General features: G+C 46.1%; 3 protein-coding genes across 3 annotated transcripts; all 3 read left to right on the top strand.

Moving 5' to 3' along the window:
* The first annotated feature begins 5,389 nt into the window (after positions 1–5,389).
* On the top strand, positions 5,390–9,307 carry LOC119727817 (craniofacial development protein 2-like). The gene is made up of 2 exons (XM_038199886.1): positions 5,390–5,459; positions 8,619–9,307. Exons 1-2 carry the CDS (start codon positions 5,390–5,392, stop codon positions 9,305–9,307), a joined length of 759 nt encoding a protein of 252 aa, XP_038055814.1.
* Positions 9,308–9,716: 409 nt separating this feature from the next.
* Positions 9,717–11,213, top strand: LOC119727816. Its single transcript, XM_038199885.1, has one exon. The coding sequence runs from the start codon at positions 9,717–9,719 to the stop codon at positions 11,211–11,213; it is 1,497 nt and encodes a 498-aa protein (XP_038055813.1).
* A 1,340-nt stretch (positions 11,214–12,553) lies between these two features.
* Positions 12,554–13,654, top strand: LOC119727815 (uncharacterized protein K02A2.6-like). The gene has a single exon (XM_038199884.1). It carries the CDS (start codon positions 12,554–12,556, stop codon positions 13,652–13,654), a length of 1,101 nt encoding a protein of 366 aa, XP_038055812.1.
* Positions 13,655–13,806: the final 152 nt, after the last annotated feature.

Raw genomic sequence — 13,806 nt, 5'->3', positions numbered from 1 at the left:
GTTCAATCGATCAGCCAATTGACTGATCGTTGGAACTAAAATAAAACCTCTTTTGACGAAATCGTTTAAGCTTGTTAAGCTGTGGCAGGTATTAACAAGCCATCTGAAAGATCGATGCCAAGATGTAAAAGATATCTATAAGTGAATGGTATCACCCAGCTCTGAGAAAAACTAGTCCTGGTGTAATTCATAGTGGCCGCAGCAAACGTGTAAGACAACCGAGCCATTTATTGCCCTGTTTAGACGCGTGAGAATATTTGCCTCCGTCTGAATCCTATAGGTTCTGATGCCACTATTTATCCAGAGGTTACTCTGATGCAAATATTTTTCGACAGCTTTTTATCGAAATATTGATGTGATTTAGCGATATTTTTAATAGTTAAGTATAGTTACTAACATTTTTATTAAGTAGAGTTACCACCAAAAAAACACGAACTTGTCAAACCAAAAAACTCGAAGGAGTGAAGACACCTTTTTTATTTTTTAAAGGAAATTAATCAAAGCGTTGCGTATCTCCCTCGCAAACTAAATCAGCTACACATACCTTTTAGTTTTAATATACAATGTAGAAATAGCACACAATACTAGGTACTTAATCCCCTTCCCCGTTTAGAAAAAAAATCAACATCTTGCGCCCCCCCCCCCCGAAAATTTGGTTCTGGATCCGCCCTTGCCGTTAGTCCGGAGGTTCGATAGTCCGAAGGTTGGATAGTCCGAAGGTTGGATAGTCCGAAGGTTCGATAGTCCGAAGGTTTGATAGTCCCAAGGTTCGATAGTCCGAATAGACGATAGTCCTTGCGTGCTTTTCGGATTGAGCCTTCGACCTGTTGAGTCTTTTATTCATTTGAAACTTATGCCAAATTCCGACTATTCGGACGAATGAACATTCGACCATTCGTGCAAAAAGGGACACTCGTGCCAACAAATGGCGCTTATGGCATACAGTACTATACAGTACAATACTCTCAAGTTACTCTCCCCATACAGTACCACAGTACTCTAAAGTTGGCATTACTACAGCTGACAACAAGTGTACACAGGCTGCTTTCGGGGAACATAATCAAGAATTCTGATTAACAAACTTTTTTCCTTACGTATTCAACGCGTGGGCTCTGAATGTTTCGTCCAAAACACCACCCGCTTCACTTTAACAATAAGACTATCAGCAACGTACACGTCGAGGTGAGCACGCATTTGATGCAATTAGGTTTGATGCAAGTTTGTTTCTTATGCATCGATCATGAAACGGGCAAGAGCTGTATCAAAATTCCGTTCAATTTCGATAACACTGGATGAGCTACACGTTAACCATCCATTTCAGATTTCAGTTCTTTTTTTTTAGGGGGGGGGGGGATGTTAAGGGTACCTGTTTCCATTGAAAAGAAAATACAACCAAGTAACCCGAGACAAAAACGTCATGAGAGCGAAATACTAACAGGGGAAAAAAAGAATTGACGTAACAACCGAAAATCGGATGTATGACTACCATTGATTGTCTTAAGTGGCGAATTGGGGTCCACATTTGGGTTTAAGCTGCACACTGCCGTTTTTTTCACACTTGCACTCATAATCAATCTCGGTCTAGGTACATACCAAATAACAACCAAATTGGACATGCAGTTCTGTAGATATAGACATTTGAAAATACACATTTAATGTAACGTTACATGACTTTTGATGACGTTATCACGACGTCACTCAATTTTTACCTATAACATATCCCGATATAGGTACATAAAATCAAGTTACAACCAAATCGCAACTATTGTTCTTTAGATGTAGGCCTTAGACATGTGATGACGTCAACATGATGTCACTTCAATTTTCACACGGCACACGACGCAACGTTATCGCAACGAAAATCGTCAGAGGCCATCTGTGGGTGGTAGTATACGTGTGTGCCAAGTCTACAGTCAATCAGATTGACGAAAGGGCCAAAGTGTATTGGTGGAAGAAAAACGTGTCCAAACCCTACTGAGAGGAGTCTGAAAAAGAAGGCGGGGAAGGGGGAGGAAAACATATTTATGAAAACAAGAGCTATTTACTCCACTCACGAAAATCCCCCTGAGATATTGATTACGCAAAAAAATGTTTGTTTTGGCACATTGTTAGAGCCTATAAGAATGAAGTTTGACTTTATAATTGAACATCGCGCAGGGAAGAAACACGGCAATGCTGACGCCCTCGGCGTCAAGTACGGCGCTAAAAGTGAGCAGTGGTCTCATTTCAATAAAGTCGACAACGTTAATCCATCTATCGACAAGAAGCATCAACACTAACTCTGCTGAAGCCAAAACCCCTCAGAACACGCCCACTAAGTGCCACACCTGTGCAGTGACGTCACCTCCGAAACATTCAAGCCCGTATCATTCGTGACAGTTCTGTGGCAAAACAGGGTACATGTATATACAGACTTGTAATGGAGTCTAGGCTATTGGCGATGCACATGAATAATGCATGCCGCGCGAGGACCAATCACCAGCTCGCATTGCCCTAGGTCTGGGCGCTTACCGCGTTGCTTGGGTCAGTCTAACGCCAGAGTTCCACGCGAGAGTTCTACGAAAGAGTCTGCGCCATAGTTTTCGCTTGAGTATTTGCCAGGGTTTATTACGAGTAAGAGTTTCGCCGATCTCAGGCCGAGAACAAGTGTCAAGCTGCGCTAACGGCGACCAGCGTCGCAGGAAACACTTAGAGCTAGTTGAGTTGGTGAGTGGAATTGTACTGGGGTGATTTAGTATATTTATTGGGTCCGTATCAGTGTTAGAACAAGAGAGCAGGAGTTGTTAAGCCTGTGGGTTATTGGCTAGTGGGTCTTTGATTTGTGTTGATTGCCGGTCGACTCTTGAGCACCGTATGATGAGAGAACGACTGGGAGGCGATCCTATGTGTAATCATTGCACTAGCTTGTTTATCAGGTTGACTCGTTTCGTGCTCTGAGTTCTTGTGAAGGTTACCCGAACCTGTGTGAGGGTTACCATTGACTGATTAGTCGATCCTGACCTAGATAACAATCCCCGTAGTTGTATGAGGGTTATCGCTGTGTATTGTGTGCGGGTTGTATTTGGGTCTAGACTATAGTGGGCCTTGTGTGAATGTGAGGGGTAAACCAATTGATTAGGAGATAAGTGAAGCTGGGATTGACTGGAGGAATTGCTTGTGCCGCTTGTTCTCGACCTATTGGTTTGCTTGCCGGTGCAGTGCAACCACCATCGTCTCCTTGAGCTTCCTGTCCACTGTGGGGTTTACCAAGTGTGGCGTTCTCGGGGCCGTGTGAGGGTTATTACAATTCTCAGGTTAGTCTATCCCGCGTTGCCCGTACTGGTTACACACATTGACCCTGGCAGTGAGGGTTATTTGGATTGTGTAAGGGTTATTATAGTTCAGTATTCCATAGTGATATTGCTGTGGGGGTTACCCCAACTTAGGTGAGGGTTACTCTGGTGGCTGTAAGGGTTATTGAGATTGTATAAGGATTATTTGGAGTGGTGCAGTTGACCACGCGAGGGTTATTAGTCGTGGTACAGTTGACCACTATAACGTTTATCACAAGTGAGGGTTATCACCTGTGAGGATTATTTGTATGTAACTGATCACCCTGCATATAAACGATAGTTATTGTAAATGTGATTATAGAATTAACCTTATTGATAATAGTCTTTGCAGTCACTTGTCACTGAGAGATTTATTGGAATTAGTGACATCCCTTTATTGTCAATAAAGCCAATTACTCAATCACAAAACGGTGGTATATTTCCACCAAACGAACAGCCCCTAGGCTTAGTCCGCCGTTCGTTAATTGTCCCCCCTTGCGTATGGGTAGCCGCTCACCCGTTCGTTAGGCTAATAAATATTTTTTGTGGGATAATAGGAGTTGACTCGAGTCCTGGGATAAATAAGATCAGTCCCCTGGGTTCCGACAGCCCCCGGTTCCGCCACAGTTCTCATACTGATGGTAACAGTGGTATAGCACTTCTACTTGGTGGTGTGCGCAGCCTAGTTGGGCATATTTGGCGCTCGTGCATTGAAGTTCAGCGTCGGCAGTAGGGACTGAATTCCGATCTGCTGTTTTGCAAACACAGACTCGCCTACTGGAGAAACTCCCGGACACCCTGGCTTACTTGTCCTCCGCCATTCGGGCCATGCGACCAAAACGTGCGAAAAACTCCACTGACTCAGTAAGAAAGGAAAGAACTGCGACTCGCCCTGTGTTCCCGGCAAGGATGCAGTACCGGTGTAAGTGCGGGATTGCAAAGTGCAGAACAATCTAATCTGACTGAAAAGCCGGATGACAGAGCCAGAGATTTTCCAGGCGATCGTGCCACCATGGTTACTAACACCGGTTCAAGTGACGGACATACCGCATCGTGGGTTAACGTTTATGTACCTCGGAGAAAATTGCTGCTATGCAAAGAGCAGACTCAGAACTGAAAGTTGTACTTGAGTGGTTGGACCAATCACCCCAACGTCCGTGTAGAGACACCGTGGCTCGTCCGACAGAACAAAGTCATATCTTCAACTTGTAGTCCTCGAAAAGTACTGTGTTACGACTTAACGAGCTACCCATAATGCCGTAACATCTGCTCATCTTGGTGTCAAACAAGACAATCAGAAAGACAAAACGCCAGTTCTAGAGGTATAAGCTAAAGGAGTCCGTCCGTGAGTGGATCTGAAAGTGAAGCAAGTGTGGTGCCCGCAATAGACCACACCAAACTCCCCCGAGCCTTGAGGACTAATGTCTCAGGACCCTGCCCAAACCGAACATACGAAGTGTGCGTTCTTTCAGCAAAACGAAAACAATTCACACACATCCCTATGTGATTTGTTTTCGCTTTGCTAAAACAACATTTACCTTTTTGTGATCCGTTTAAAACGGTGGCTGTGTTTAAAATTCCGTAACTTGAACGTCACATGAACGATTTCAATTACTCTTGTACTTCTATCGTGTCCTACTCAATTTGTTCTCGACCAATGTTGAGCACAGACCTGTGTCGTGATGGTGTTGTTGGCTAAGTCTTTGGAGGTACAAGGCTCTGACAACAGCGGACATCTCATGAGATGGTCCATTGTGTGAGATTCTGTTCCACAGTCTCATGTCGTTGGACATGTAGTGTATCCCCACTTACTGAGTGATTCCTTACATCGGCCAACTCTGGTGTGAAGGCGGTTGAGTGCCTTCTAAATAGGCCAGTTATTCTCGGTACCTCGAGGGAGACTTTCAGGGATTTTCATGTCCAATTGTTGTGTGAGGTTGGCGAGATTTCCATTCCACGTTTTGAGGCGTGCCTCTGCTGAAGAGGTATGAAGGGGTTCTACAGTTGACTGAAAACTGTTGCGTGACTCGAGTTGGCTCGGTGGGGGTATATGCCCGTATAGTGAGTGTATGTCATCCATGACTTGCTTCTGTCGCTCGGCTCTACTGGCCACTGCCATCAAGACATTTGGTGGTGAGATGCCAGAGAGTATGTACAGGCTCTCAGAGTTTGTAGGCTTAAGACAGCCTGTTATACATCTACAACTTGCGTTTAAAGCGGAATCTAGCTTCTTGACATGTGTAGATCGTTCCCACACTGGACAAGCACACTCTGTTGTTGAAAAGCGGGGGGCGAGTGCTGTGGGTCGCAGTGTAGTAGGGCATGCTCCCCATCTGGAGCTGGTGAGTTTGCTGAGAATGTTAAGTTGCGGGTGCTGATTTTCGTTGTGGTTTGCTCAACGTGGGCCTTATAGGTTAGGCTTCTGTCCAATATTCATCCAAGGTAAACTGGATTAGTTGTGTGCTGTAGCTTTGTACTAGACCGTGTGACTTTGAGTTGTCTGTTTGCTTCTTTGTTCTTAAGATGGAAAGAAGAACACTTGTGTTTTTGATGGATTTGCTCTTAGCATTATCTCTTCGTAGTAGCCACATAGTGCAGAGAGGGCATTGGTAAGGACGTTCTCCACCTCTTTGAAGTCTTACTTTGAGTGGTAACGCACTGGTCGTCTGCATAGATGACGCGCCTGGTCTGGCCATATCTCGGTTGGTCGTTGGTGTAGATATTTATACTAGGCCGTTCTTTTGTCTCCCCCATCTATTGCGTTTTCCTTCAAGTTCAACAAAGAAGCGTCGGTTAGAAAGCATTGCTTCTATGACATCTGTGAGATAAACATCTTTGGTAATATCGAGTATTTTACATAGGAGGAGTCTGTGATTTACAGTGTCGTAGGCAGCTGATAGGTCTACAAAAACTGATCCGGTTATCATTCCTTGCTCAAAGCCATCTTCTATGTGTTGCGTAAGGCTGAGGAGTTGACTAGTTGTGGACTTCCCTAGTCAGAAGCCTGCCTGTTCAGGGATAAGTTGTTCATCTATATGTGGAGCGATTCTCTTCAGGATGAGTCGTTCAAAAAGCTTGTAGGGGGTGGCACAGGAGAGAGATCGGCCGGAAGCTTTTTGGGTCGGATGGGTCTTTGCCTGGTTTCAGAAGCGCCATTACGTGTGCTTTCCGCCAAATTTTGGGGACTTTCAGGCCTTCCATACAATTGTTGAATAGTTGCAGGAGCTTTAGTTCCAAAATGCTTGATTTTTTTCTGTGGCAGTGTTGTACAATCCAATTGCCTTCCCTGGTTAGAGGCTGGATATGCCAGTTTCAAGTTTGACATAGAGAAAGGTTTCGTGAAACTTGGGTCATCCTTGTATTTTGTCCTATTGGGTTTTGGTTTGGGTTTACTCTTTGCTTTAGGTGCCTTGCCATTGAGAAGTAGTTGATGTGCAACTTGATTGGCTGTTAAGTTGTGATGTTGGTTAGGCTTCTTTGGGTCGTTGCCTAGCTTTTTGACGAGTGCCCAGGCTTTCTTACTGTTCTTAAACATTTCTGTGGTTTCAATGAGAGAAATCCAACATTGCCGCCGCTCATCGGAGATGTTGGCAATTTAGCTCTTGCAGTAGTTTCCTCCGCAATGGGGTCTCTTTCAAACATGGCGGTGTATTCCTCATAGAGCTTGGCGCTATGTCTGTTAAACCTGGGATGTGGTACGGTAGCCCTTTGTACTAAAGAAAGTTTATGATTCGGGCTCTCATATCCTAGATTTTGAAAATGTTACATGCAGAACTTCACCAAAAACAATAGTCCCGACATTTGGGTTTCGGAGTTTTTTTGTACTCACCCTGTAGTTTTGCGAAATAACGCAATAGTTTTGCAAAACACTACAAAAGTTTATTATGCAATACCTACCATTGCAAAAAAAAATGCAATAAAATTTATTGCAAAATAACGTAAAAGTATTGAGAAATAACGCAACCGTATTGCAAAATAAAGCGAAAAAATAATGCGAAACCTGCCCTGGCGTAACTTGCCAAGGCGTCACAAAATCGTGTTGCTTTCGCGCCGATAGTATTGTGCACAGTATTGTGAAATAACCCCAGTAGTATTGCAAAATAACGCAATAGTTTTGCAAACCATTGCAAAAGTTAATTATGCAATACGTACCATTGCAAAGAAATGCATAACATTTATTGCGAAATAACGTAATAGTATGGAGAAATAAAGCGTTCGCTGAGAAACTTGCCCTAGCATCATTTGCCCTGGCGTCACAAATTCGCGTTTGCTTTCGCGCCAAGCCTTTAAAGACCTGTTCATACTTCATGCAAATGCGAATGCGAAGCAAATTTGACGTCATAAAACATTCGCTGCGATATTCGCCCGAGTTGAAATCTGTTCAACTTCTGCGAATTCGCAGCGCGAATACTTGCCATGACGTCACAAATTCGCGTTTGCTTTCGTTTTCGCGCCGAGTATGAACCGGGCTTTAATGTAATAGCATTGCAATATAACACGATAGTATTGTGAAATAACGCAATAGTATTGCAAAATACTGCACTCTGAGGATTGAAAAACTATTGCGCTACTTCACAATATTATATTACGTTATTTCGCCAATTTATTTTATTATTTTGCAAAACTATACTAGGGGTTATTTCGCTTTTAAAACCAGGCACGAACTGGCTTCCGTATTTGTTTACCAAAGAAAACTAATACTATAATAATAGAAAACATGATGAGTTCAACCTACAGCACCAGGGTTAAAGCCCCTGCTTCAAATCTGCCCTCTCACGGAACTATTGACACTCTCTCTTATGACGACGGCGTCCGAAACCCTCTTGGGAGGGCATCGTCTGATAAAAATAGTCTCCGGAAGGGTCTTGCTCAACCTAGGAACAAGGGCGGATCCAGAACACAATTTTTTGGGGGGCCAAAAAAAATTTTGGTGCCCCAAAAAAGTGGGTCAAAAAAATTACGGCGTGGGGTAAAAAAAGGGGGCCCCGAAATTTTTTTGGATTCTAGATGCTCTGTGGTGCGATCTGAGGCAATTTCTGACCACTTTAAGCAATGTTTTTTTGAGGAAAAGATGGTGGTGTACTCATTGCCTGCCTTTATTGCGATGTCACATAAAAAAAAAAATTGGTTTCGTTTTTGGGGGGGGGGGGGCCATGGCCCCCTTTGGCGCCCCCCTGGATCCGCCCTTGCCTAGGAAAACCATCCTTTTCGGTCAGCTTAATTGTCGAAGTCTCTCTTCGCTGTTATCAAGAGAGGAACTTAATAAACACATATGTGACTACAACCTATCTGTTACCTGCATCCAAGAGCACCGTCAAGTGCATCAACCTGAAGACCCTGATATCCGAATCTCTAGTTTAGGATCATCAACCATCTTCACCTCTTCTGCAACTCGGAATCGACAAGGTGCAGCCGTTGGTGGTGTAGCAATAACTGTTCAAACATCACTGCTCCCGCTGCTGACTTCTATCTCTAAGATCAACGACAGAATTATGCTCGCCATCTTCAAAGGCAATCCCAAGACATACGTTGTCTCCTGTTACTCTCCCACTAACACCAGTGATGAGGCGTCTATTACTGGGTTCTACGAATTTCTCAATGACACCATTGCCTCCATTCCCCTACATGCCCTCCTTGTCATCGGAGGGGACTTCAACGCTCATGTTGCAAGGCAGTTCTCCTACCACTCTACTACCAACCGTAATGGTCAGCTCCTCAGTGACTTTGTCAATTGTAACAACCTTCTGATTACCAACACACTATTTCAGAAGTCCTCCAAAAAGCTCTGGACTCACCGTTCACCTAACAAGTACCTGTCACAGATTGACTTCATCCTGTGCCGTAAACGTTGGAGAAACAGCATCCTAGATTCTCTAGCGTATTCAACATCTGACCCAACTGGCTCCGACCATCGTATAGTCTGTGCTAAGATAAGGCTTAGTCTTCGTTCCTGTTATGGAGTGGCATTACGCGGCCACCGTATCCATATTCTATGATGTTATTACGGGCTGTTAATAAACGTCTCTCAGTGAATGCTACACTTGAGTCCTGCCGTCGTTAGAACATGGTGTCAGAAATTAGCTGAATCCAGCGCCTTTACCGCAAAGAACCGGCAAAATCTTCGGCAATCTTGGTGAACGGATCACAAGGCATCCATCGGCAGCACAGACTGATCCTGTCACACATGGTAGGCTGTGCAAGAGAACGATAAACTGTACAATTTTTCACGCGGAGTTCCCGCCATTGAACACGTGCGTATTACACTGTGAACGATAGACTGTACATGTACGTATACATTGCACGTTGAGTTCACGCCATTGTCGTCAACGTGCGTTTCGCTGTAAACTACGGAGGCCTGTAACGGACACATCGCGGTGTACATTACGCACGCACTGCATATTAACCATGGCGCACTCGCTCATTCCCCCACCGGCGAAAATGGACATGAAAGGAGACCAGGTTTTCAACTGGCAATTTTTCAAGGCAAGTTGGCAGAACTATCTAGTGGCCACAGAACTGGATAAGAAAGATACTTCCATCCATGTGGCTACATTACTCACAGTTATGGGGAAGGAGTGCTATGAAGTGTACGAAAATCTGCCACTAACAGAGGAACAGAGAAAGTCACCACAGCAAATCCTAACCAGCCTTGGAGCTCATTTTGACCCTAAACGCAATGTGGTGTACAAACGATTCATGTTTAACTCCTGTAAGCAAGAGCCCAAAGAGAACATTGACACTTTCTTGAACAGGCTGAGAAAGTTGGCAACCACATGCAATTATGGAGCGCTTCTCGATGAAATGCTCCGAGACAGGCTGGTCATAGGAGTAGTAGGCAACAGCATCCGTGCTCGTCTGCTGCGTGAGTCGTCACTGACATTGCAGAAAGCCATAGACATGTGCCGCAGCAGTGAACAGGCAGCGATCCACCTTCAGCAGATGGATCCGGTAGAGGCAGAGACAGCACACTTTGTGAAAAACAAGCAGCGGACACAGAAATCTGGAAAAGCCAGCAAGCCTCCGAACATAAATTGCAAATACTGTGGCAAATCACACAGCAAAGGCAGGTGCCCAGCCTACGGGACAACTTGCTCTAAGTGCCAAAAACGCAACCACTATGCGCAGGTTTGCCAGTCATTGGGCAAAGACCGCACCAAACGTCAGCCACAGAAATCCACACAGAAGCTCCACCAAATGGATGGAGACGAAAGTGGCAGCGACGAAAGCATCTATACAGTGCAGTCAAAGCCCAAGCAGCAATACTCTGTTGAGCTAGCAGTGGAGACGCCCACAAGGGATCTGACAAAGACCATCAGATTTCAGCTAGACTCTGGTGCAACTTGCAGCACCATGAAGCTGACAGACTACAAGCAGCTCAGTGACACGCCTCCGGTGCCACCAAAGACTAAACTGAAACTGTACAATGGCACAATAATTCATCCTGTTGGAGCTGCCAGCTTGAGATGCCAGATCAAAGGGGTCACCAGGAAAATCCACTTCGAGATCGTGGAGGATGTCCCCTCATCTCTGCTGTCAGGTAAAGCAGCAGAAGCACTGGGACTAATGCAGTTCGCACAGGAGTGCTTAGTGCATGCAGTGACAGAGTCACCGACTCAAACCAAGGAACAGGTCCTCAGTGAGTACAAAGACGTATTCACTGGCCTTGGTCGGCTACCAGGTCACTACCACATAGACATTGATCACAGTGTCACTCCAACGCAGAACACCAGGCGCAGAGTACCCATCCCGGTGCGGGCAGAGCTGAAACGAAAGCTAGACAGCATGACAGCCCAAGGCACCATTGCCCGGGTGACTGAGCCTACCAAGTGGATCCACAACATGGTAGTCGTCAGAAAGCCAAACAAAATCAGGGTATGCTTGGATCCACACGGCCTGAACTAGGCCATTAAGCGCAACCATTACCCCATTCCCACTGTAGACGAAGTAGCCCCGAGACTGAAGAACGCCAAGCTCTTCTCGGTGGTAGATGCCAAGGACGGTTTTCTTCAAGTCGTCCTTGATGAGCCCTCCAGTTATCTGACAACATTTTGGACGCCTTACGGGCGTTACCGCTGGTTGAGGATGCCCTTTGGTATCTAATCAGCACCGGAAGAATTCCAGCGCAGGCTCCATAAGTGCCTGGAAGGCCTGGAAAACATCGCAGTGATTGCAGATGACATCCTCGTCTACGGCTCAGGAGAAACGCAGGCTGAAGCAGAAGCCTCACACGACGAGAGCGGAATCTGAAGCTGAACGCAGCCAAGCTACGGTACAAGCTACCCAGTGTCACATACATGGGACACGTCTTCAGCTCAGACGGACTATCTCCAGACCCGGAGAAAATCAAGGCCATACTCGACATGCCTCGCCCTACAGACGTCCAGGGAGTGCTGAGACTCATCGGAGTGGTAACCTATCTGGCTAAATTCTTGCCAGAACTGAGCACAGTATGCGAGCCACTCAGACGTCTCACCGACAAGGACGTCATATTTGATTGGTTGACACATCATGACGAGGCCCTGGACAAGATCAAGAAGCTCATCACTAAAGCACCAGTACTGAGCTACTATGATGTCAACCAAGACATCGCGATCGAGTGTGATAGCTCCGAGGTTGGGCTAGGAGCCGTCATCACACAAAATGGCCGCCCAGTCGCGTACGCCTCACGAGCACTTTCTGCCACAGAACGCAACTATGCTCAAATAGAAAACGAGTGTTTGGCAATCGTATTCGCCACACAGCGCTTTGAGCAATACATCCTAGGCCGCGACAAAGTGCTCGTGCTCACCGACCACAAACCTCTGATGAACATCTACAGAAAGCCAATCTTGGTGAGCCTACAGAAGTACTCACTACACGTAGAGTACAAGCAGGGTTTGCGAATGTACTTCAGCGATACACTGTCGCGAGCATTGTTGCCAACACGACAAGTCACAGATCAGACACCAGACTCTCTGATCTTCTCCTTCACTCAGGAGCAGAAGCTCAACATGGAGTTGGAGAACATGGAACCAACCATCTTCGTCACAGACGAGCGTCTGCAGAGAGTCAAAAAGGCAACGCTCGCTGACCAAACCCTACAAACGCTGATGCAGGTAATCCAAGCAGGCTGGCCAGGGGACAAGGCTCAAGTTCCCTTGTGTATCAGGGAATACTAGCCATACAGAGATAAGCTGTCAACACAAAATGGGCTCATCTTTCGCGGAACGCGTATTGTAATCCCAACAGCTCTCCGTGCAGACATGACAGCAAGGGCACATGCATCTCACATGGGCGTGCAGTACACCACCAACACTGCACGAGACATAATGTACTGGCCACGTATGCACACAGAACTGGTGGAGGCAGTCCAACGCTGCGCAATCTGCCAGGAGTCACAACCAGCTCTCCCCAAGGAACCCCTCATGACACACCCAGTACCCAAGAAACCCTGGCAACTAGTCGCGAGTGACTGTTTTGAGGTCAATGGACAAAACTACTGCGTACTAGTAGACCTCTACTCAGACTACATTGACTTGCGCGCCCTGGAAGACATGACTTCCGAATCGCTAATCAAGGAACTGAAGCCAGTGTTTGCCACCCACGGCATTCCTCACACCTTGATCACAGACAACGGATCAAACTACGTGTCACGCGAGTTCACTCAGTTCGCGAATGACTGGGACTTTGAACACACTACCTCAAGCCCCTACCACTCCAAATCCAACGGAAAAGCAGAGTCCGCGGTCAAAATCGCCAAGGGACTTGTGACCAAAGCTGCCAAAGACAAAAGTGACGTGTGGAAGGCTATCCTTGAATGGAGGAACACCACTACTCCGGGAATGTCCAGCTCTCCGGCACAGCGCTTAATGTCTCGACGAACGCGCTCATTCCTCCCTTGCAAGAGCTCACTGTACAAGCCCCAGGTTGTAGAGGCCGTCACCGAGCAAGTCGTGACCAAAAGACAGACAGCTAAACTGTATCACGACCGCACTGCCAAAAGCCTCCCTGATCTGGTTGTCGGACAGCCAGTTCGCGCCAAAACTCGACCCAAGGTTGAAGGCTCCCCATGGACCCCGGGAGTGATAAAAGCTAAAGTTGCGCCACGCAGCTACATCGTAGAAGTCGGTAGCAAATGCTACAGACGCAACCGCGTTCACCTCAGAGACAGTCGGGAAAACGCTAAACAACCTACAACACCAGTCACATGCGTGAGTGAACCTCAGCTCATGCAGCAACCAGTCGCTAAGGCACAAGATGTGCCTTCCGCTCCGACAGACAAACCTCCAGGACTGAACACCAACGCTACCATCACCAGATCCGGTCGCATTTCCAGACCACCAAAGAGACTTATCGAGTCATAAATCTGACTTTGGGACACTCACCCACAAAGCCTTAGGGCCATAGGCCAACACTTAGTTTAGATAGACTACGCTTGCATGCAGTTTATTGGTTAAAGTTGCTTTTACTAAAGTTGTTCTTAAACTAACCTTATTACTAAGTAGTGTTAAAGGTT

This window comes from Patiria miniata, unplaced genomic scaffold (assembly GCF_015706575.1).
Source record: "Patiria miniata isolate m_02_andy unplaced genomic scaffold, ASM1570657v1 HiC_scaffold_20, whole genome shotgun sequence".
Taxonomy (NCBI): Eukaryota; Metazoa; Echinodermata; class Asteroidea; order Valvatida; family Asterinidae; genus Patiria; species Patiria miniata.
Note: the sequence above shows the minus strand (reverse complement) of the source record. Positions and strands in the feature narration are given on the sequence as shown.